Consider the following 23,112-nt stretch of genomic DNA (forward strand, 5'->3'; position numbering starts at 1 on the left):
GAATTAGAAGTTTGGGATAACACCAAACATGCCTGATTTTAATACAGGAGTGACTAAAGTCATAGAATCACAGAATTATAGTATGGTTTGGGTTGGAAGGGACCTTAAAGATCGTCCAGTTCCAACCCCCTGCCCTGGGCAGGGACACCTCCCACCAGACCAGGTTGCTCCAAGCCCCGGCCAACCTGGCCTTGAACCCCTCCAGGGATGGGGCAGCCACAGCTTCTCTGGGCAACCTGGGCCAGGGGCTCACCACTCTCACAGCAAAGAATTTCTTCCCAATATCTCATCTAAATCTGCCCTCTTGCAGTTTAAAACCGTTCCCCCTCGTCCCATGGCTCCCCTCCCTGATCCGGAGTCCCTCCCCATCTTTGCTGGAGCCCCTTTATGGACTGGAAGGGGCTGGAAGGTCTCCCCGGAGCCTTCTCTTCTCCAGGCTGAACCCCCCAGCTCTCTCAGCCTGTCCTCCCAGCAGAGGGGCTCCCAATATGCCAAAATGTCAATATGAAGTACGTCCCTTGCATTTCTTCATACAGATTGGAGAACCCAAAGTCATTCACAAATGGTTCAGCGATAAAAACACGGCGGTGTAAAACATCTTTGCCATCATTCAGTGAAGCTCCATCTGGGGGAGCATAAAGCGCAGTATCACAAATAGCACAAGGGACACAGAAATCTTGTAAGATACTGGAATAAAGTCTTACTCTGATGAAACACACCATATGCGCCAAATGTCTGCAGAGAAACCCTGAGATTTTAGGGTCATAACAGAAGTTGCTACAGGGAAAGCTCTAGAAATCGGCATATCGACTTTGGTCTGCCTCATTGAGATTTGAAGCTGGGACCACAGGAAAAGCAGGTACGGCCAATCCCCACATTTAGGCAAATAAATTATTTCCTTTCTCTTTCAGGATGCTGACATTCAGCATTATTTATGAGGATCCAGTGTGAGCATGAAAGAGCAGCACTTATTCAGTGGATGGGGAAAGAGAGTAGGTTCTGTTGCTTCCATAGCACAGATATTCCCGATCATGTTGCACAGGAGTGCATATACAGGCTCCCACTTACAATCATAGAATTGCCTGCGTTGGAAGGGATCTTTCACATCATCTAGTCCAACCATCAACCTAACTCTGACAAAAACCATCACTAATCTAACCTATATCTCTAAGCACTATGTCTACCTGTCTTTTAAATACCTCCAGGGATGGTTTTTCTCTCTTCTACCCCAATCGAACGGTGCCTGAAGAATCAAACATCCCTGAGAAAAAGCCTAGCCCAAGTGCTAGGGACCCGCAGGAGACAAACCCACAAATCTTTGTCCTTTTCATACTGGAAACAGGGCCTCGGCATCTCTGGCGATGACTTCTGCTGCTCTCTGCCAGTGCCTGGCACACAAACAAGCCAAAGAATTACTACTGACCGAGGCTTATGTTTTTATATCCCACGGGACGTGTAAAAGGAATATCCATACGGAATGACAACTGCCCTATCCTTCCCGGTCTCTTGGAAGAAATTATCATTATAGTAAACTGCAGATACTGGAGAATCATTTATTCCTACAAGCAAAGGTGCTTTTGGGTGGTGCAACGAACTGGAAAACCAATTTACCTCTTTCCTTTGTCAGATTAGACCTACCTGCTCCCTTTGCTTCGTACACAGCAGTGGATACAATATAACATTCTGCTGCTAATTAAAACTCTTGAGGTGGCATGATCAGCTGTTGTGCCATTTTAAAACTAATACCCCTCCGTGTGTTTGCCAACCTGTAAAAAGTGCCGGGTTGAACAGGCAAAAGGTCTCCTAGTAAAGCAGGTATTTTCTGGGATGTTTGCTTCAGACGTGGGGCCACCTAGTGACACAACTGTGAAAAGGACGGGCTTTGCTTTCAACGTTTCCTGCGGGGTGAAAGCGTATTTGTATTTCACGTATTAATAACAAGGTTGGTAGAAGCTTCATTCTGGTTTTCTAGAGAAAGGAATCAAACTGGCTGGGGAAAAAGGAAGAACTCTTACGCCACTTCTAGCCTTTACTACTTTTTATTGTCTTGATAAAGTTACGCAGCCACTCTGAGTCCATAAGGAAGCTACTATACCATTCACCTTTCAGTAGTGGTACCAGGATGATTTTTCTAAATCATTTTAGGGAAGAAGAGTGCTGTGTAAATTCTTAGCAGATCAGTAACTCTTGAATGAAGGACACCAGTTCCTGAGAGGTGCTGCAACAAGCAATGAACCAATTCCGAGAACTGTTACGAGCAAAGGGAAAACACAAGACACCCGGGGATAAAAGGATCTTTTCCTTCTTATTATTTTGAGATCCCGGTGTTTGGAAAACAAATTTTGAATTGTGGACCTTTCACCATTTTTCCTGGATGAACTGAATCTGCTGAAACAGGGTTGGAGGTGCAAGAAGGAAGCTGGAGTCATCACTTGCTGAGAGTCCCACTTGTACATTCTTCTAATGCAACCGCTCCTGCTGTTTTATGCTGAGAAAAAATAACTGTTGCGTTTGCCCACATATCAAAAGGCAAGATCACCGTTACACCTGAATATTTAAACACAGTATGAAAACACAGCGGGCCCCCACAGAAGAGAAACACGTCAAGTGTTTCATGTTTAAGTATTTACAGTAATACTCTGATGAGACAGGAATTGTATTTGCCTGGTGAACTGACAGGGCTTACAATCCGTGCTTGGAACTTTCCTTAAAGAGAATTTGTATTTTGGCGCGTCTTCTGCTGCTGTTCATCCCACCGGGTTATTTCTTCTATCCTGAGAGGTGTTTTAAGTTCTGCTATAGACAGCAATACCGTGATGGGCATCATTTCAAATATTCTTCTAGGTCGAGACTTGCTTTGGGTATAGGATAATATTGTGTCTATGCATGAGCAACCCACTTCAGCCTTAACATAATAACATTCTTGTTGTGTTGACCAAGCAGAAGCAAAAGTGAACCTTTACATCAAAAACGAGCCCCATCTAAAAAGCAGAAGAGAGTTTAAACTGAGAGGTTCATTCTGTCTGTATCTTGTGTTAATAAGAATGCAAACAGCGATGGTTAATTTTAAGAAGTCAGACATGTGTCCAAAGACAATTAACTAAGCTGTCAATCTGAAAAACAGAACAGAGATACCAATATAATTGGAAAGACATTGAGATTCTGGAGCAAGTCCAGAGAAAGGCAACAGACCTGGCAAGGGGTCTGGAGCACAAGTCTGGTGAGGAGCGGCTGAGGGAGCTGGGGGTGTTCAGCCTGGAGAAGAGGAGGCTGAGGGGAGACCTTCTCGCTTTCTACAGCTCCCTGAAAGGAGGGGGTAGCCGGGGGGGGTCGGTCTCTTCTCCCAAGGAAAAAGCAATGGGACAAGAGAAAACGGCCTGAAGTTGCGCCAGGGGAGGTTTAGATGGGATATTAGGACAAATTTCTTCATCAAAAGTGTTATCAAGCATTGGAACAGGCTGCCCACAGAAGTGATGGATTGTTATCCCTGGAGGTATTTAAAAGACATGTAGACGTGGTGCTGAGGGACATGGTTTAGTGGTGGATTTGGCAGTGTCAGGTTGATGGTTGGACTCGATGATCTGAAAGGTCCTTTCCAACCTAGAAAATTCTATGAATCTATGAATTCTATGATCTATGAATCTAGATTCTATGAATCTATGAATCTATCTCTGGTCCCAGTTCTGTGAGGTTTCTATAAAACAAAGACAAATTAAGAATCTTTCAACATGTAACTGTTACCAAACCATAAATCTGGTGAGTCAGTGGTGCACGGACCATTGCTTTCTTGACCAACCCCACAAAGCCACGTCTCCCTGCCTTTCCAAGAGATAGAGGAACCTCTGTGCACCAGTGCCACCAGCAGCTTTAGCTGTCCACTTAAACAGCTCTCTGTCCATGCCGGTCTCCTTTCCTGAACTCCAGTTTATTCTCTAGGGACTGACCCCCACTGCAAATGTCCACAAAACAAGGCGCCTGCCACAGCACAGACAGATACTGACAGGGCCGAGGACTTCTGCTGTGTTTAGAGAAGAACTGGTAAATTTTACACAGCATGAAAAAAATAGGAGTACTTACGAGTACAAAGTTACTTAAAATTCAGTTTAGCTTTATAGTGATTTAGCCTTCCTGTTTAATTAGTATCTAGAATTGCATGTTGTTTATAGCCACTGGTATTTCAATAGATGTTTAAGTGTTTAAAGTTTAATAAGCTTCCATTCTTAAAAGAACAAAAAAATGTATGTAATTAAATTTTCAATTACTATAGGGGATTTGGGGGTCCATGCAATTAATAAAAGCTTAAGGCACTTAAGCGTGATCTTGTTTTAAAAACTAAATAGTTGAGCACTTAACTAATTAGCTCCAACACTTAGAGTGTATTTTATTTTTTTCTAGCTTAACAAAAGAGGGGTATGCATTCCTTTCTTTGAGCCGTTTAAAATTAAACTCTATTAGAGTCATGCATCTTTAAATGCAATTGTTTGTTAAGTCATTTCCATACCTTTTACTAAAATGCATTTACATTATAAATTGACTTAGTCTCTTGTGTAATTCTATCAAATTAACGGACCTACTAAAAGATTAATTTAACCCTATAATGTTTCATTATCATTTGACCCTATATTTCTACATGAATATATTCAATAGAATGAAGAAAAAAGTTACAGAGTAAGTCAGGGTCTGGGAAGCTTGGAAATAATAACTATGCTGCTGTAACGTTGTGTCCTTGCACATCCAACGGGGGCAGCCAATAAGATGAGTTCAGAGGGATCTGTGATCAGGAATTCAGACAAGAAGCAAGGGGTTAGCTCTGTAATCACACAGGGAAAGATCTTATTGTCATACACATGCAGTGGCCCCTGCCTCTTTTGCCTTTGGGATCCCAGGACGGCTGCCATGCATGGGACTCCTCAGGATAAAGCTGGCACCATGTGCCGGGATACAGAGAGGACCTGAGGCATGACGAACTCGCTCAGTTTTCCTCCTTCCTCCACCACCCTGTGTCCCCAGCAGCTTTTCCTCCCCCCTAACCCTTTGCATCTTATATTTGCAGCCTTGCCAGGCTTTGTAGAAGGCTGATGTTCAATTATTGTTTGGCTTGCTGACAGTATTTTTCGAGAAACACAAGCAGAGGAGGGAAATGGTGAGTTTCAAACAACGTATAACTTGGCTGCCATTGAATAGAATTTCCCAGCACAAAGAAAAGGCGCTTCTTTCCTCTCTTCTCTCTTCCAAATTATACAAGCCTGCTGCAAACAATAGAGTTGGCAAAGCCTCTGAAGAAGGATTACAAATAGCTTTCATAATTAAAGACATACAGCAAGTTCACCACAGAAGTTACAGCTGTCCTAGCAGTAACACTAGAATGCATTCCAGAGGTGTTAATGTTTAAAATCTGAAGACATTTTACAATTTGAGTTTGGTGCACTAAAAACAGAAACCTTCCGATTTCTCCCCCCGTTGCAACAGTTTCATGCTGTCTTTCATTAATGCATGCTCTGATGTCAAGGGCCACTCACAGACCACTATTATTTCCCTCTTTCAACAGGAACATTGCTGAAGCCACATTTTACACTGCCAAAATTTCACTAATTTGAAGTGGTATGTGTTATGAATACATAAAAATGAATGGACACAAAGCGTGGAGAATTATTAAACAATACAAATTAAGGATGTTGAACTTAAAAATTAATTAACAAGCACTAATTCTCCCACTCATTTGTATGAATTTGCAAAGTTCTACTGCAGTTTACGACAATACTGCTTTTCCAGAGTCATTTACAGAACAAACACAGGAAATATTTAACAATTAAACCTGGTGAAATGCCTCACTAAACAGATTTCTTCAATCATAGCACTACACTGGGTAGCTGTGAACAGCCATAGAATTGTAATGCATATAGAGATTCATATTTATACAGGAATTTATTTTTTGAAACACCTTTCCCCAAACTGGTAGAAAATAATAACCTCGATTCTATAGAACAGATTAATGGAAAAAATGAAATACAGATAAGCATTGAGCTGGGGAACCGGGAATTCCAGTAATTATTTAGTGCTGCAAATTGAAGATGTAGCAGCCTAACTTTTAGATACTGCATTGGAATACCGGAATTCAGAAAACCAAAATTAAGTTTCTAGGCACCCTCCCCAGAAGTCGAGAACCTTAGAGCAAGAATAAAAAAATCCTCTTGGCAGCTTCAGATTGTTCCTTAATTACTGACTGGCTTAAACAAAGTAGACTCCAAATTTCTGCCCCTCTGCACAACATGAATGCCTCCCTCTACTCACTACCCAAAATATAAACTCTGATCTTCACATCCATCCTGCCAAAAGGCTACGGAGAAGTCAGCTTACCAAGCAAAACAACCCAAACCCAGCAGTAAAGCTCAGGGGGGAAAGGAGTTCTTCAGCTCCAGCTCCTATTCCCACAAATGGTTCTGCATTTTGCAAAAACATCATCCTTGGGACCAGGGCCACCCAAATCCCCGTTAGTGAGGTTACAAATTGAACCCCTTTTTCTCCTGTCTTCCTTCTGCACATTAATGCCATTTCAATATCCCACCTCAGGGCACCATTCTCAGTGGCTGGCATATGAATACACTCTAGGCTTCAGCCAGAGACTGTGCTGGAAGCTCCCGTTCCTAAATACATAACCTACAACTCTAAGAGGTTGACGTAACCAAAAAATCAGCCTCAGAATCCCTCCCAAAACTACCTTTTTGTGAGCAACCCCATCCTATACAGGCACACTGGGGATTTGTATATGCATGCAGAGCACCTTTCTGGGAAGGGTATTTAGTAGTCCTGCAGTGCAGCTCAACAGCCTATCGTACTCCAGTTTGTAAGAAAGGCAGGCATTGCTTTTGCAGAGGAGAAAAACCGTTTCCATCAGAGGTGACATGGTAAGGGAATGACTAAGACAAAGAGGCTTCAGCAAAGGCTTGTAGAACATCTCTTATCACACAGACAGAAGGACAAACTGATTCATACTGGAGTAGTGTCTAGAAGGGTAGTCAAACATTTAACCAGGGCTAATGATATTAAGCAATTTTTTTGTTACCAAAAAGGAAGGAAATAAACTCGACGGATAATCCCTTTAGGTGTAGCATAGAGAAGTAAACAGAGGCAGGACGTGCGGGAAGAATTTTAGGCGCCTCGGACAGACTGTGAACCCTGGAGTACCTAACCAATGGGAAACAGGAGAGGGAAAAATTCAACCGGAATTAGGGAATAAAAAGGTGTGTTTTACGAACTGAAAGTGTGCCTACTTGGTAGGTCACCCGTTCTTGCAAGAACGTGAATAAAAATGTGCTTCACAGAGGATTCTGCCTGAGCCTATTTCATTCGGACCGGAACTTATTTCTCACAAGTTGAATCTGACCAGCAGATGGAAGCAAAAGAACAGGTTAAATAAAAATAGGAAAATCCTATTCCTGGAGCTCAACCCGTCCGTAGGATTGAGGCATGGTGGGACTGTACAGACCTGACTGATTGAAGAGGGAGCTGAGCGAGGAAGGAATACAGATTTGTCCCCTTTCGCTTTATCTCCTGCCCCGACCCTCCAGCGGAGAGGGGCTGTGGGGAGCAAGGGCCTGCCCTACCCTGAGGGGCGGACAGGACAAGAAGCTCTCCCTTCCTGCAGAGGGCAGGCAAAGGAGAAGGGGGGACATGGGAAGCCCCCACCCTTCAGGAGAGCCAGAACCACCGCCGCACCCATGACCCCGAGGGCCTCCATGCCCCACACGCGGCCTGCCCAGCCCCGGCCGCCATGGCACCGCCTCCTCCGCGCGCCAGCCCCCCGCGCATGCGCACTACGCACCCGCGCATGCGCAGACGTGCCCCCCGCCTGACGCGATTGCCATAGCAACGGGGACGCGCGGCCGCCCGGCCTGCCGGTCCTTACCGCCTCCCTCGCCTGGTAGGCGGTCCTCAGCGTTTGGCAGGAGAGCTCCATCGCGGCGGGCAGCGGGCCCGGCCGCGGGCGGCTCCAGCCCGCGGGGGAGAGTCACAGCGAGCGCCCGGCCCCGCACCCTGCGGAGGCCAGCGGGCGCCGTGAGGGAAAAGCCCGCCCCGCCTCCCTCGCGCAGCCAATCGAGACGCCGAAGGGTGAAAGATTGCCCGAAGAACTGTCAAATCACGAGTGGAGCAGGGGGCGGCAGTTTAAAGGATGGACCAATCAGAGTGGGGAGGAGAGGCGGGGCTGTTAGTAGTGCCGGCCAATCGGCTCCAGGCTCATCTGAGGAGGGAGGCGGGGTGCTTTGTCGGGCTGTGAGGGGATGGCGAGATGAGGGGGCGGTAGCGGGCCGGGCCGAGCCGGACCAGCCCAGCCCAGCCCACTATTAAACACGCCCAGCTCACCCAGACAGCCGAGATGCGCCGGAGGAGAAGCAGAGTGTGGTCAGCTCTTCGCATCAAGAGTGGTGGTGGGCCTTAAAATGGAGGCCACTAGTGCAGGACTGTGAGAAAGGCCCTCTTCGTGTGCCTGTTTAGCCTGGAGAAGTCTGAGAAGGGATCTCGGCAATGTTGATTAGCATCTAAAGGGTGGGTGTCAGGAGGATGGGGCCAGGTTCTTCTCAGTGGTGCCTGGCGACAGGACAAGAGGTAACGGGCACAAACTAGAACACGGGAAATTCCATCTCAACATGAGGAAGAACTTCTTTCCTTTGTGTGTGACAGAGCCCTGGAAGAGGCTGCCCAGAGAGGCTGTGGAGTCTCTGTCTCTGGAGGTACTTAGAGCCCGCCTGGACACGTTCCTGTCCAGCCTGCTCTGGGTGACCCTGCTCTGGCAGGGGGTTGGACTAGATGATCTCCAGAGGTCCCTTCCAACCCTGACCATTCTGATTGCTGCAGCCTCCTGGGTTCAGGGTGTGATTTACTCTTGGGGTGATTTGTGCCTGCTGGAAATTGTCCTCAGTGCAGCTGGAGGAGAACATTTAAAAAAAAAAAAACATCCCTGAAAATACATGGAAGGGAGGTTAGAACATGCAAAAGGCTTTCTCGGTGACAGCCACAACGGGGCACAAAACGTGACAGCAGTGGTCAAAATGAGGAAGAGCGATCTGGTCCTCTGGTACGTGAGCACTTCCCAGCAAGGCAGCTGCAGGTACATGCTCTCCCCAAGTCCTGCCCATGGAGACCAACAGTTACTCAATTCCACCAGCTGTTCTTCAACAGAGCAACTACCAGATTCTTCACATCCATGCCGTCCTACACTTGCTTAGCATCCTCAAACCCATGTTCTCCAGACCTTCCTCCACACGCCATCTCCTCAGTATAATCGTCAATACCCGAAAAGGCCTTATCCTTTTGGTGCAACCCTGTTCCTACTCTGGAATATTTCTCCAGCCCTTTTCTTAAACCTTCCCAATCCAGTATACACCAACACAAGCTTTCTGATCCCTCAAGCTCCCTTCACTAAGTATCTCCAACTGCACATACCTCTTAGAACCCTTCTCTCCTTTTAGTATGTCTTAATCTCCAGGATGTCCTAAGCAAAAATACTGCTCAGTTAGTTGTGCTGCAAATGTAATGTACTTCCATCTTGGTAAGCATGTAATTTAATACATCTCTTTTTCCAATAAATTTGTCTCATAAAAGAAGTTTTCAAAGTGGATCAGATTAATGTTCCTGCATCCAACTTAGGTCCTCTCCTACTAGACTTTGTGTTTAGTTTTGTGGCCTTAATATGGTAGTAGAGTAAGTAATGCGTTCATTTTCCATTATGGGGTGCTTCTTTTTTACGGCTGTGAAAGAGAAGTTCCTGTAACTGAAGTTAGGATTCAAGCCATCCCAATTACGTTTCCAAGATCATATCATTCCTGTTGAGAGAATAGCCTGGGTTCTTGGCTTTGCTTGACTGAAGAGAGTTTTCTACCACGTCTCCTAAAGGGGCAGTCATATCTTAATACATGGTTTGCTACTGTTTTGATGGATAAAGTCTGTGAAATCCCCACAAAAGTTCAGGCGATTAAATCTGCAAGGGTAAAATTCTGCAGTTGAAGAGTGCTGGTTGGCAGGATCAACATGTCCCCAAGCAATTCAAGAACCTACAAAGAAACCTTGCTAGGGCACTCATTATCTAGGCCTTACATTCAATAAAAATAATAACGGTCACATAAACAACTTTATAGCAAACATTTAAATATTTCCCTGCTGTGCTTATAAGCAAAATATAGGTGTATCACCCTGGTATGTTAGGATAGGCAAGCAAAACTAATTAATGTGTATTTCATCATCAAAACTGACTAGAATATAAAAAATAAATAAGAACAAATTAGGTTTCCAATTTGCATTTTTTGTGCTAAACATATATCTACAGAGTCTGACATCACTGTGGTTATATATATCTATATATAACTTTAGTGTATGTCTTGACATAGCAGATTATATCCCATCTAAGCTCTGTTTTGTCAATTAGCTGCACAGAAAGTGCAGATACAAAGGACTCACATGAACGATTTCTTTCCAATAAATAGAGTAAATATTCAATTCTGAGTATCTTACCTTGTAATCAGACTGCACATTTTTATGGGCAGCACAGCAATTAAGGTGAGCCTCGGTGCTCTGACAGTTCTAGACCTAACACAAGAGAAGTGTGGGCACTGAGCACCACCCCGTTACATTTTTGCCATCCACCTTCTCTAGTGTTACGTTAAAAAATAAATGGCTATGGGATAGGAAAGCCGATGGAAAAGCCTCAGGCTGGCTTATACAGTTCTTTCCTTTAAACACAGTGCGCACAAAAAATCTACCTTCAACCAAGTTATCTTAGGTGCCCCCAATCCTATTACTGCTTGTAATTGATATTCAGTTGTCATTAGCAGCTGGTTAAGCAGCACAGGAGGAGTTTGTTGAGGTGTAACGCTGATGAGTGTAATTGCTGCAATGCTGGGAGCTGCTGTAGGATGGGGTTTTTTGTTTGGTTTTGTTTTTCTTAACCGTCTGCAGTGTGTTTGTGGGAGAGTTTATTTAGATGATCAGATGTCCCTACTTCAGTAGGTGACACAGCTGTGGGAAGAATCGGTGCTTGCATGGACATACTGTGCATAGTCCTAGAAAGATTATTAGAGAAGGTTGAAGCCCAGATGTATTTGGTCGTCCACCCCCCCCCCACCAATAAGCCTAACTCAATTTAGGGGGCAGGATGCTTAGCACCTATAGGCTTCCTTCTTACTCTAATTAGAGCCTATTGGGAAAATGAACCAATTGCTGCACTGATACCCTCTCAGATGGGAGTGCGAAGTGGCTGCCCTGAAGAAGGGCAGGTTGCCTGCTCCGATGGCTGATGTGGGGCTGAGTTTTAAAGCCTGTATTGCAAAATCAGAAAAGGCTCAAGGGGAGAGTGTGGGGAGTGCTTTAGGAGCTGCAGCAGTGGGGGGGTGAGAGGAGAAAGAGGAGGGGAAGGAAGAAGTATCGGAAGTGGAAGTACAGGAAGTAGCAGTATCATCAGAAGCTGGAAAAATGTCTGACATTTGAGGTAGGTTTCTTAAAAGTTTGGTGTGAAACAAAACGTTGGAAAGGTTGAAGCATTGGTAAGCTGCTAAGATGATGTGGTATCTGGGAAGTGTAAGTCTGGAGTTGTGTGTGTGAGGAATTCTTGAAAAAAACAGTGGGACTTTGAAGAACTCAAGCAAAAGGTGAGCCTGATTCTAGTTACTGAAAGAAACAGATGAGGGATTTGGGAGAAGCATTGGTGTGGAGATGAAATAACGGCGTAGGAGAGGAAAGGCCTGTGCTTTTGTGGAAAAAAACTTGAGGATCAGAAGTATGGAGTATGTGTTTTTTCAAGGGCATGGCCTCCATGATGAGTAGGAGAAAGGTTGTGAGAGAAAGCTGGGGGAAAACAAAATACGAGAAGAGATAAGAACTCTTAAGGAATTCTTTTTTTCTTCAAGTAAAAAATGAAGATAAGCTAATATTAATAACAACTTCTTCTTATCTTATGCGTGTGAGGCGTTAAAAACACAAACTACAACCTGTTCGCTCTTATCCCTGCGGATATTGCGGATGAGATGAATGGGAAGGTTGAAAGATGTGGTTATGGGGTGAGCGGTGAGTGTACATGAGAAAAGAAATGCCCGGCTGTGGTGTGAGCTCGAACATCGATGTCTTTCCTGGTGCATTTGAAGGAAGAAACATGTGAGGGTGCGCTGAAAGAAGAAGAGAGAAGGCTTTGGGCTGGTGTGTGCTTTAATGATCTAAGAGATCCCGACCTGCAGCTCGCCCCTTTGGTCTGGTATTGAATTGCAGGGAAAAAAGAAACGTTTGATGGTCTTGGGAGCTGGACTCGGGCAGCGGTGTGGCAGGCAGCATGCTTTATTAGGCTGTGAATTCCTGGTTTTGACTAACAAAAGAGGTTTGCAATTAATAAAGTCCTTGTGTTTAAATCTTTGAGGAAATGACTGTTATAAGTACAAACCGGTTTATGTCTAGGACTAGCTACCTGCAGTTATGCTTAAAAACTTCAGCAGAACAAAAGGTTTATCTTGGACTAGCTGATAGTAAATAAAACGGAAAGTTATTGGAAAATTACCACTAATAATGTTAATTATTGAGTTCCTGTGCATCCAGATACTGAGCGACCATGGCCAGCGTGTACCGTGGGTATCAGTACCCTCTGTAAAATCTCAATTATTTGTTGCCAAAAATTACCTGCTGGAATCCCTCCCAGGAGAGCGTGCTGTTGACGTGGCCCGGCTCTTGGCCCCTTATGAAGCTCCTGGTGTAGCGTGCTCGTTCATCCTGAGACATTGTGGTTGTCATTACTCGTATTTGTTCTCAGGTTGTAGTACCACTGCAAATCCATCAACCGTGCAAAAACTGCTGCCTTTTGGTTAATATGGGCAAATATATTTTGTGTTTCAGACTCTTTTTTTTCCCCCCGATGTCTCTCTCCAGCTTCTCGTTTGGGTTGGTTTGACTGCTTGCCTGTTTGTTGGCTCAGTCTTTGCTTTTGTTTTTGTTTTTTTTTCTTATTTGCAGTAAATCAGTTGTTTGGTTGCCAATGAAAATCAGTAAATCAGTTGTAAATTGTAAATCAGTTGCCAATGAAACTGAATATTGTGACTAGGTAATTATTGTGACTAGATAATGATCTCTGGCTGCTTTTGAAAATAATATTCTCAGCTGCACCTCGATGTTTATTTTTCTGTAAATGTCTCAACATTTCCCTTACAGCAGGAAACCCATTATCCAGTTTTGAAGCTTACTGCCAGTGACATTTTTGTTTCATTTTTTATTAATAAAACGTGTCACGCCGTCATTATAACAAATTATGACAATGTTCTTGACAAGATGGATGAAACTAAGAAAGCTACTGCATCGCAGCGCGAGTCCAACCTCTTGCATTTAACAAGCTTCAATCGCAAGGCTGTATTATCTTCCGTTCTTTTTGGTGAATTTAATTCTGTTTAACCGCTGAGCGGGTATGCCCTCAGCGTTCTGGAGAGCGGTGGCCCTGGGGGTGCCGCTCCCTCCTCATGTCCCCGGAGCCCTTGGCCGCCCTGCCGGCACTGGAGCTGCCGCTTCCCCGCGGGTTTGGGCCTGCCCGGGACTCCGGGGGTCGGTGAGGGGTACGGCGGGCCGGTACCGGTGGGTTTTTACCTCAGGATTTCCCTCGGGGCCTCCCCGCCGGGCGGAGAGGCGGCACCGGGAGGGTGGCGCGGTGCTTCCCCCGCGCCGTCTCGTTGGAGCCGCCCTCCCCCGTCACGTGCCGGGGGCGCGCACCGGGTGCACGATGGTGGTGGTGGCGGCGGCGGCAGCGGCGGGGCCCGGCGGCGGCGGCAGCAGCAGCGGGTAGAAAATGGCGGATTTCGAGGAGCTGCGGGTGAGGACGCGGCGGGGGAGGCGCGGGACAAGATGTCGCCCGGCCGTTCTCGTTGTGGGAAGGGGTGGTGGCGCGTGTGTGTGTGTGGGTCGTTCACCCACCGCCCCCTCCCCCCGGCCTTTCCTCACGGGGAGCCCCCGCCGCGCACCTCGGTGCGTGTCGGGGGACGGGGGGGCGGTGAGCTGCCGGCGCCTCTCGCTGAGGCGGCGGCCCGTAACGGTCGCCCGGAAACCGGCGGGGCCCCGCGGCCGCCTGCGCCTTCCCCGAGGAGGGGAAGAGGGGCCGGCCTGGAACGCGGGAGCCTGAGGAAAACCTTCCCTGTCACTGCCCTGGGACGGGACGGGGGGCTCGGGGAGCCCGTTTTCCATCCCCGCCGGGTGGCTTGTGCTGGTGGCGGGGTGCGCTCACCCCCCTCCCCGGTTCCCGACATCTTAAAAGCTGTTTTGGTTGCCTGCGGCCCGACCTGGCGAGAAGCCGGGCCCCGGCCCGCTGCCGGAGGGTCGCACGGCGGGGCTCCGCGCCCTCGGGAGCACCATTACTGCCCGCTGAGGGGAGAATGCCCAGTAACTACCCCATTTTTGAGAATACTAATAATTATTGAATCTTCTGACAATTCATTAACAGTTTTCTCACCGGGAAAGCTATGCCTCTGAAGCGTGAAATCCAGTTTTTCTTTTCAGACCTGTTTTATCTTCGATTGAATGCCTTTTATATTGCACTTGCGGACTTCCTGTAACAGATTTTTTCGGGGGGGCTGTGTGGCCTTTTGTATTTTAAGGTGTGTACACAAAGAGCTGACTACATCGTTTTTGTTTTTCCTCATGTCTCTTGAACAGTCTGTTGAGTATCTTTGTTCGGAAGGAGAATGTCTTTCTGCAGCATCCACACCTGCAGAAGTGCTGCCGAGGGAATACTACATGCACACCGACCCCCCCCCCCCCCCCGACTTTTCTACAAAAGGAATAAAAGCCAGTTAAATAGGAACTACTGTGAGTTAGGCTTTAGTGTAGAGAAAGGTCTGATGGGCTGTACTGACAGTAGTCTGACCAACAGTGGGAAATATGCTGCAATCGCCAGAGAATTTCCTACACCAAGGCTTCTTCCAGCACTAACACCGCGCGGGTTGAAGTGGCTGTAGTGTAGCTGAGGAACTCGGTTATAAAAAATGCCATGGAAAGAACTGAGTTTCTTTATTTGTGGACAACAGTGCTCTATCTCAGCCTTAGGTTTGAGAAGGGTTAGCTTTTTTTTCCCCCCCTAAGTTAAACGTCAGGGTTTTTTTAACTTGTTTGTGTTTACATGTTTTCTTGTTTAGTGTCCTCTTTCCAAGGTCTCTCAAAGGGTGTAGCTATGTAGGTAGCTAAACCCCCAGTATAAACTTTGTAGCAGAGATGACTCTTCTTTGTGTAGCGCCTCTTCCTTAGGCTTGAGCTATGGTCTGCATTTTCCAAAGCACTACAATCGCTTATCTAGATACGCGTAAGTATTGATAGACTTTGTCTGGGAATTGGGTACCTAAATACCTTTGAAATTATATACGCACCTGAGTTGCTTGCCACAAGTAATGCAGGAAGTATGGGGGGGGAAAAGGCAACTGGGTTTCAGGCCAACTACAGGACTGCTCTTTTGTCACTCAAAAGAATAGGTATCAGCAGTTTAAAAAAAATACTAGTCTGGAGAAATGTCTTTTGATGTTCTCATTCATCTTATTTCTAACCTGGGGTGCCTGTGAAATTAATCTGTTAGCCTGGAGCTTCTCTAAATGTTCAACATCCGGCTGATCATAATTAATGATCCATTTTGGGAAAGCTCTAGATAATTTTTGGAAGAGAACATAGTAAAGGCCTTGAAAACGTAAGGCAGTCTACTGTCTTGTCTCTTTTTTTTTTTTTTGGAGAGGAGACATTTGAGTGTGTCTGCTTGAATACCAGACACTTGGTTTGCAGGTTTAAGTTTTTTTCTTCAGACAACCAATTCTTCCTGCTTTTGGCCCAAGAGACACCCCACCACCTCCAACAGATTTAATAAATTGACCTTTAGGAGTGATCTTAAACTGCTGCTTTATAGATTAATGTATGTGACGTTTTTATGGCATTATTGTTTGCTGCTCTCTTGTTGATTGCAATTTCCTGTAATATGTGATCTCCGCCTGCCTTATAAAAGGCCACTAGGGCAATTTGGAGAGTTGAATTTATTTTAGTAAATTGTTAAGGACTGGCTAAAGGCAGGAGGTCAGAGTTTTCCCTTAAATCCTGTTTTTGAGGGAAACATGCAGGGGCAGCATTTTTCTATTCTCAGGGCAAAGGATCATTTTGATATTTGTTAGTACCATCCCTGCCATCCTCTGGACCTTCAGAGTAGAACTTCTGGGGAGCAAGGGTTATAACCGAGAGGCTGGAGTGAAAGAAAACAAAGAAATTCAAACCTGCTGTTCCATCAGGCCTTTTGGAAATCTTCAGTTTATTGTTAAAGGATTCGGAAGTAGCCATAACCACAGTCACCTCTTTTCGAGGAAAAGGCTTACCCTTCCAGACCTTCAGATTAATTAATTAGTAGTGTTTATTGAATTCTGTAGGTTACCAGTTTCTGGAATATTAGGGAGCTGCTGAGATGTGGTGAGCACAACTGTATGTACGTTGTATTTTGAGCTACGGCTTCCAGACCTGCTGTTCACAGCTGTGTTTTTAAGCGTGGCTCCTACCTTTATCCATAATCCTCACTCACGAGTAGCCTGATGAATGTCAAAGGGATTACACGGGCATAGGTGGACGTGGAACAGAAGTGGAACAGACTGCTGGTGTGGAGGCCAGAGATGGCATGTGAACACGTTTTTGAACAGAATTGGCCCAGGAGTGGAGAACTACAGCTCCTTCTGAGAGCCATCTGTGAGAAAACAATTCCAGTTCCCAACAAATTCTCAACTTGCTGAGATTTGGCTTGAAGCTAAGGTTTGCATCCCAGCAAAATACTGCAGATAAGAGAATCGGTTATATATTATTACTTAAAGAACATCTCTTGGGTCCCCTAAGTTTCTGCTGGCATCCTGGCTCTGGAAACAAATAATACAGAGTGCACACTATGCTTGAAACATCGCACATCCCTAGTTTAGAAGAGAACAGCTTCAGTCTCATAGTTTGTATTGAATTGGGTTTTGAAGTAATGTGTTAGTTTCATCTTTATGAATAAAAAAACAAACCCCAAACTATAGGCGAATGAATATGCCTGTGCCAAACCTAATTTGTGCGACACTACTGATCAGTTTTATGGCCATTGTGGAAAAAAGCGTCCTTTTAATGAGACGAGGTGGAAGTGTGCTCATATGTCCTGTGTGGAAGGGGAGATGACTGGAAAATCAGGGTTTATAGATGCTGAAAGTTAAGTCCCGCTTTTAATTTTTGCGCTTGCACACCCAGTACTGAAGTCACCCAATTCAAATGTGAAAGAGCAATATGGTTCAGACACCATATTAAAACACAGAAATTGAAGTCTCATTCCTGTATGTACTGGATCTCTCCTTCATACCAGACTTGCTGTCTTTCCGCTCATCTTGCTTTATTTTTCCGGTCTGAATGGACAGCGTTTGCCTGTTTACCAGGTGAAGCAGTGCTTAGTGCAAAATTGTTAGCCAAGGAGAAAACACGGAGAGGTATTCTCACGTGTCCTCTTCAAGCTCATTGCAAAACGCTCTTTTGTATTCTGTTTTATTTTAGCTGTGTTAATAACATTGTATTGTATATGCTGACTAGTTGCGGGGGTTTGGGGTAGAAATCAAACTCTGTGTGTTGATCTGGGGTAAACTTAAAATGATGGACAGAATGGATATTGAGAAGTTTCTGTTGGTGATGTAGTGATCTTCAGGTTGCAATTAACATTGAGTGTATTAAATAAGATAACCTCTGATAAAATACTATGTTTTATTTTTATTTATACTAGTATAAAATACTAAAAATAATAACCTATGATAATATACTGTTGTATCTGTACATAATTCCTTTGCTCTTCCTAGATGCACAGTTGCTTTTTCGGACCAGTGAGGCTTATTGTGGTACCTTAGAAGTTTGTTGTATCTAGAATAATTAACAATTAATGATTGCACTGAGATATAGTGATGGGGAAAGGAAGGAGATAATGTAGTTTATGGTACTTAAACAACAAAAAGGCTGCAATGAAATGGTTCAAGCTTTGTTTTGAGCATCTTATGTGAAATGAACACAAGTATTTGATTTAGGATTTTCACTGTTCTATTAAGTGCATGCAACTTTGAAGACTAATGCCTAATTTCAGAGCAAGGTTAGAGTTAGTCCAAAGAAAAAGCCCTGTAATACTGAGGACCTGATGGTCATGCTGGTTGCACCAACTGTTGTGTTCTTCAGAGCTGCTCTTAATGTGCTGTACTACTTAAGCAGATTTAATTAATGACATCTTCATTCTTTCCTAAGACTTGCAGTTTTTTTATCTATAGTTGTATCAGTTTCTAGAATATATGTATATTTGTATTTAGGGTCAGCATAGACATCTTCAACCATCCACAGACACACGTTGCTCTTTTTTACCAGTATTATACACTTCTAGCCCACTATATATCAGCGCGTATGCAAATTTATTGCAAAAGATGTCATAAAGCTGCTTCTCTGCTGTAAGTGTCCAGAAAAGGGCTTAAAGTCAGGAGTGAGGATTTGTGGGGTTGGTCCGTGGTGCGTCCCTTCCCTATATAGCCTTCAGAAAACATCCCAGTGGGGCTGAAGCAGAGCTCTCGGGTGGTGGAGGCTGACTAGGACTTTTGAATCGACTTGGATTGCTTCTGCAGGTTCAAGTGCAGCGTTCACCACCTGAGCAGTTGCGGTTGCCCTAGAAGCTACAGCCGTTGGTGTTTATTGTAGATGCATGTCAAGAATTTAACAGGCATTTTTGGTTACCTTCCATTTATATTATTTATTTATGTAAGTACAATGACTGTTAAAACTGCAGGTAGCCTTGGTGGGGGGGAGTGTGGAGAATCGCGTACCTCTTGTTTGAGAGAGGTGTTTGATCCTTTACTTTGCTCTGAAACGTGCCTACCCTTAATTTCAGCACTGCGTCTGCATTTTGTGGACTCCCTAACATCATCATCTCTGTGAAATGGATGCCATTCCAAATACACCTACGGCTTAATGCTTTAGAACAATATTTCTGCTTATGAATCATGGTCACTGTAGTTCAACAATAAGAAACAAAAAAACCCTGTGAAACTTCTTATGACCTTCAAGTATGAATTTCAGGGGGGAAAAATGTTTCTGGAATATGAAAGTACTTGAATTATCCAGTCTGATTTCTTTCCTTAAAGTTCTGTCAAACTACTCTTTGTGTTCACGGAGAAACATTAAAAGTAAAATGGCTTTGGTCTTCTGTGTTAAAAAAGCTTTTTATTGGGCTGTGCAGCTGTAAAGAACTTCTCTTAAGAGAAAATTGATGGCATTTACGTGACACAACTTGAATGTCTAATCTTAATTCAGTGATGTGAAAAGCATGTTAATAGCTAGGCTGCAGTCTTCTGCAATATTGCTGGAACCTCAGAAGAAAATAACTTGGTAGGGTTTGTTGGAAGTAATATCTGTCTTGCACCATGATTATAAATGCTCCTAAGCATATGTTATGCTTCCATAAAAACTTGGTGATTATAACAAGTGTCCACTTTGATATATCTGTAAATGGAGTAATAAGCTCAAATGTGTAGATCAGACTGGCTGTGTATTAGTGCGCGTTGTTCTTGTTGCCTTAAAGGGAATGTGGAATCAGCTTTAGGGGGAAAATGTTGCGAAAGCCATTGTTTAATTAATTCCAGTAAAACTTACTTTTGCAAGACTTCTTTCAAAACCATACATTAGATTTTTGCGTTGATGGACAAAACCATATTTTGTGTTTGGTGTTTTTTTTTTTTTACACTCCCAAGCATTTTTAATGGAGGTGCCAATTTAAAATCTTGCTGACTATGGTATTGAAGCCAGCCTGTGTCTTCTTATAAAATGAAATCCGTCTCGTAAGAGAATGCTAGTTTGTGGAATTTCCACATGAAATGTTAGCTGTTTCAAGGCATGAGTGACTGTACGTTTCACCTTGATTAACTTGCGGGAATGCACAGAAGGCAGCAGGCAGGGTAATAGTATTTTGCAACACATGCTGTTTCCTTAATCTCTGTGTAAAGGATTATTTTATTCATTTGCATTCTGATTATGGAATCCAGAATCATGCTTACTGCCTGCATCTGAAATAAAGGAGCTGACATTGCTATCAAGCTTATGCAGCTATCTATGGAAGCACGCAACATGAAGTTCTCAGTAAATTCTCGAATATCAGTATTATCTTTTAACGCTATTTCTCTTTTATGTGGCATGACTATAAAGCTGTTACAGTACTTCAAGCTATTTTTATGAATAGTGAAACACTTTATTTTTGTCACCCTTTTTAACCGTGAAACTAAGGAAAAGTAGCAGGGGAATGCCAGGTGGACGCTAACCTTTTCCAGCAGCTGTGAACTGGGTGGAGTTCTGTCTCTGTCTTTTCTTGTGTGGTTTTGCTGTTGAGAGAGGTTGCTGGGATGAAATCAAGGTGACATCTGCTGTTGGTCCCTTCTTCAGAAGGTAGGGTGAGACACTCAATGCCTCATGTGACACTGCTTTCACTGGCAGTTGCAAATTGTGTCCGTGGACGGGGCGTTGGGGGAATACCAGTTTGAAGACTGCTGGATTAGCTCCTTGATAGAAGCATCACCGTACCCAGACTGGCCGTCTGGAAACGTTAAAACTGGGTATCTGAAATAGGATAACCTCGTCCCCTCAACAATGAAGAAAGGGTGTGCCTGATGAGAGTCCTAACGTAGTGTTTTAGATGATTATTTTGAGATGCATGAATAATGTGGCCCTTGAAAAGGCAGGTCCTGGCTCTTTGCTCCTGCTGTCTTGTAATGGCACAAGTTCAGTTTTTATCTGGCTCAGTTCCCTGATCTGTCTTACTGTAAAAAAAAAAAAAAAAAAAAAAAAAACAAAAAAAAAAACCCGAACAATTTTCTCAATGTTAAGGAGAGAATAGGGAGCAAGCAGCTAGAGGCACAGGGGGAGTTCAGACTTTTTTTTTTTTTTGGTGGCTGACTGCATGGTTGTAGCATTAAAACTTCAGCTGAGATCAGATCCGTGTTAAATATGTGGGTGTAAACTCTCTAACTGTATAGTAGTTGCATCCCTTCTGAAATCAGTGCCCAAAGCTTTAAATATTGTATATTGGACTACTACTTGAAGTCAAACAATGCACTTCTGAACTGTTTTTAAAAATATCTTTTATGGTCCCAGATGTCTACTACTTTGTACCTTCTGTTAGGGCCTTCATCTGCCAGTCCTTGAGTCTGGGGTTGGTACAGTACAGCAGTACAGATTGAAGTCAGATGTTCTTTCATCTTTTAAACTTAACCTCCTTGTTACGGTGGAAGAGTCCCACAAATAGGAAGTTGCTTAGAAGAATTCTGGACAATTTTATACCTCTGAAAAGAGAGCTTGCTCACAAAAATGTGAGATGATGCGCCTATGCTAAGTTACTTGTTTTTTAGTAATGGGGGCAGAAGGTTGCTTCACCTTGCATAGTGGGCTTTTTTATTTCTTTTTTTATTTTTTAATGAGAATCTTTTTGCTTATGATATTCATAGTTCAATCCTCAGTCTTCTAAAACTAACTCTGATAATCAAGTAAATAGTATTATTTCCTTTAAAGACACCTTTTGGTGTCCCACGGTACCAGAATGTAATACAAAAAGGACAGGTAGTTTTCTGTGATGTTTTGGAAGAATCAGTTATGTTGGTTAAACAGTTCGTTCGTGTGATACAACTTATCTTGTTTAGAGTGTCCACCTTGCTGTGCCATCCTTTCAAGAGTGAACCCTGATGTGCCTGTCTCTGGGGAGCACTTTAAATGCACGCATGAACAAAATAAAGAGCGTTTCAGAATAAACTATGCAGGACTTACAGTTGCTTATTCTATTTCTTAAAATGTATTGGAAGACAGATGATAATACTGATTAATCAAATTTCTTTTGTTTGTTTCATGAAGTGAGACTTCTTTTTTTTTTTTTTTTAGACCTTGTGCTTCTGTGTGAATTTAAGAAAACACTGCATGGGTTGCATTAAGATGTTGTTGTTGGTTTTGAGTGTGAATACAATTAGAAGCCTTTGAAATCAAGAACACACCCAAACTCAACCTTCATCCTGGACACTTTGTTTCTTTGTTTTAAACTAACTATACTCTTGTGTTGGGTAAAGGTATGGGTAGTACCTAAGATAACGAATGTGGAACTAGAATGATGGAAGCTCATAAGCTTCACGATGCTCAGAAACTTGGGGTTCACCTGTGCTTATCTCTCTCTTCTTTCTAGAATATGGTATCAAGCTTTCGTGTTTCTGAACTACAAGTGTTGTTGGGGTTTGCTGGACGTAATAAAAGCGGGCGGAAACATGACCTCCTGATGAGGGCACTGCACTTATTGAAGAGCGGCTGCAGCCCAGCAGTTCAGATAAAAATCCGAGAACTCTATAGGCGTCGGTACCCAAGGACGATTGAAGGACTTTCGGACTTATCGGCTATAAAACCTGCAGTTTTCAATTTGGACAATAGTTCCTCTCCTGTCGAGCCTGACCTGGCTGTTGCTGGCATTCACCCACTCCCTTCTACTTCGGTCACGCCTCAGTCTCCTTCCTCGCCTGTCAGTTCTGTGCTCCTCCAAGACACTAAGCCCCACTTTGAGATGCAGCAGCCATCCCCTCCGATTCCACCCGTTCATCCTGATGTTCAACTGAAAAGCCTCCCTTTTTATGATGTGCTTGATGTGCTCATAAAACCTACAAGTCTAGGTAAGTGTTTATTAGTTCTGCAGGTCACCTAATTCATGAAATAGGTGTTGCTCATGATAGTACTAAGTCCAGACTTAAATTGCTTTTTGCAGCTGGGAAATGGTGGAAACTCCCTTTCCTTCTCGCTTCTGCCCTCGCCCTCTCTCCACCACCTGTCCCCAAAGACCACACTTCAGAAAATAGTGTTCTCTTCTGTAAATATGATATAAGATCTCTTATCTTTTGAATATTAAATAACAGAGTAGAATAGTTCAGTTGGAAAGTACCTACAATGATCATCTAACTGCCTGAGCACTTTAGGGCTGACTAAAAGTTAAAGAGTAATAGTAAAGGGCATTGTCCAAACACCTCTTAAACATGGACAGGTCTGGGGCATTGACCATGTCTCTAGGAAGCCCCTTCTGGTGTTTGACCA

General features: G+C 44.0%; 2 protein-coding genes across 9 annotated transcripts in view; one reads left to right on the plus strand and one right to left on the minus strand.

Annotated features, from left to right (window-relative positions):
* KATNAL2 (katanin catalytic subunit A1 like 2) overlaps window positions 1–8,088 on the minus strand; it is a 37,656-nt gene extending 29,568 nt beyond the window's left edge. The window contains exon 1 of one of the 2 annotated variants that reach the window (XM_074571133.1): window positions 7,907–8,088. In XM_074571133.1, the coding sequence (XP_074427234.1) occupies window positions 7,907–7,957 (51 nt within the window). In that variant the 5' untranslated portion in view covers window positions 7,958–8,088. The remainder of the gene's footprint in view (window positions 1–7,906) is intronic. The other variant, XM_074571132.1, reaches the window with a different exon arrangement.
* Window positions 8,089–11,391: 3,303 nt separating this feature from the next.
* The window catches only part of PIAS2 (protein inhibitor of activated STAT 2), a 34,318-nt gene continuing 22,597 nt past the window's right edge, over window positions 11,392–23,112 (plus strand). For 6 of the 7 annotated variants that reach the window (XR_012584966.1, XR_012584967.1, XM_074570666.1 and 3 more), the window contains exons 1-2: window positions 13,677–13,828; window positions 22,223–22,697. Coding sequence is in view for 5 of the 7 variants with exons in the window: in XM_074570666.1 (XP_074426767.1) it covers window positions 13,805–13,828; window positions 22,223–22,697 (499 nt within the window). In the remaining 2 variants the exon portion in view is untranslated. Of the gene's footprint in view, window positions 11,480–13,676; window positions 13,829–22,222; window positions 22,698–23,112 lie in introns of those variants that run through there. The other variant, XM_074570667.1, reaches the window with a different exon arrangement.

The sequence above is a fragment of the Larus michahellis genome, chromosome Z (assembly GCF_964199755.1).
Source record: "Larus michahellis chromosome Z, bLarMic1.1, whole genome shotgun sequence".
In the NCBI taxonomy this organism is placed as follows: Eukaryota; Metazoa; Chordata; class Aves; order Charadriiformes; family Laridae; genus Larus; species Larus michahellis.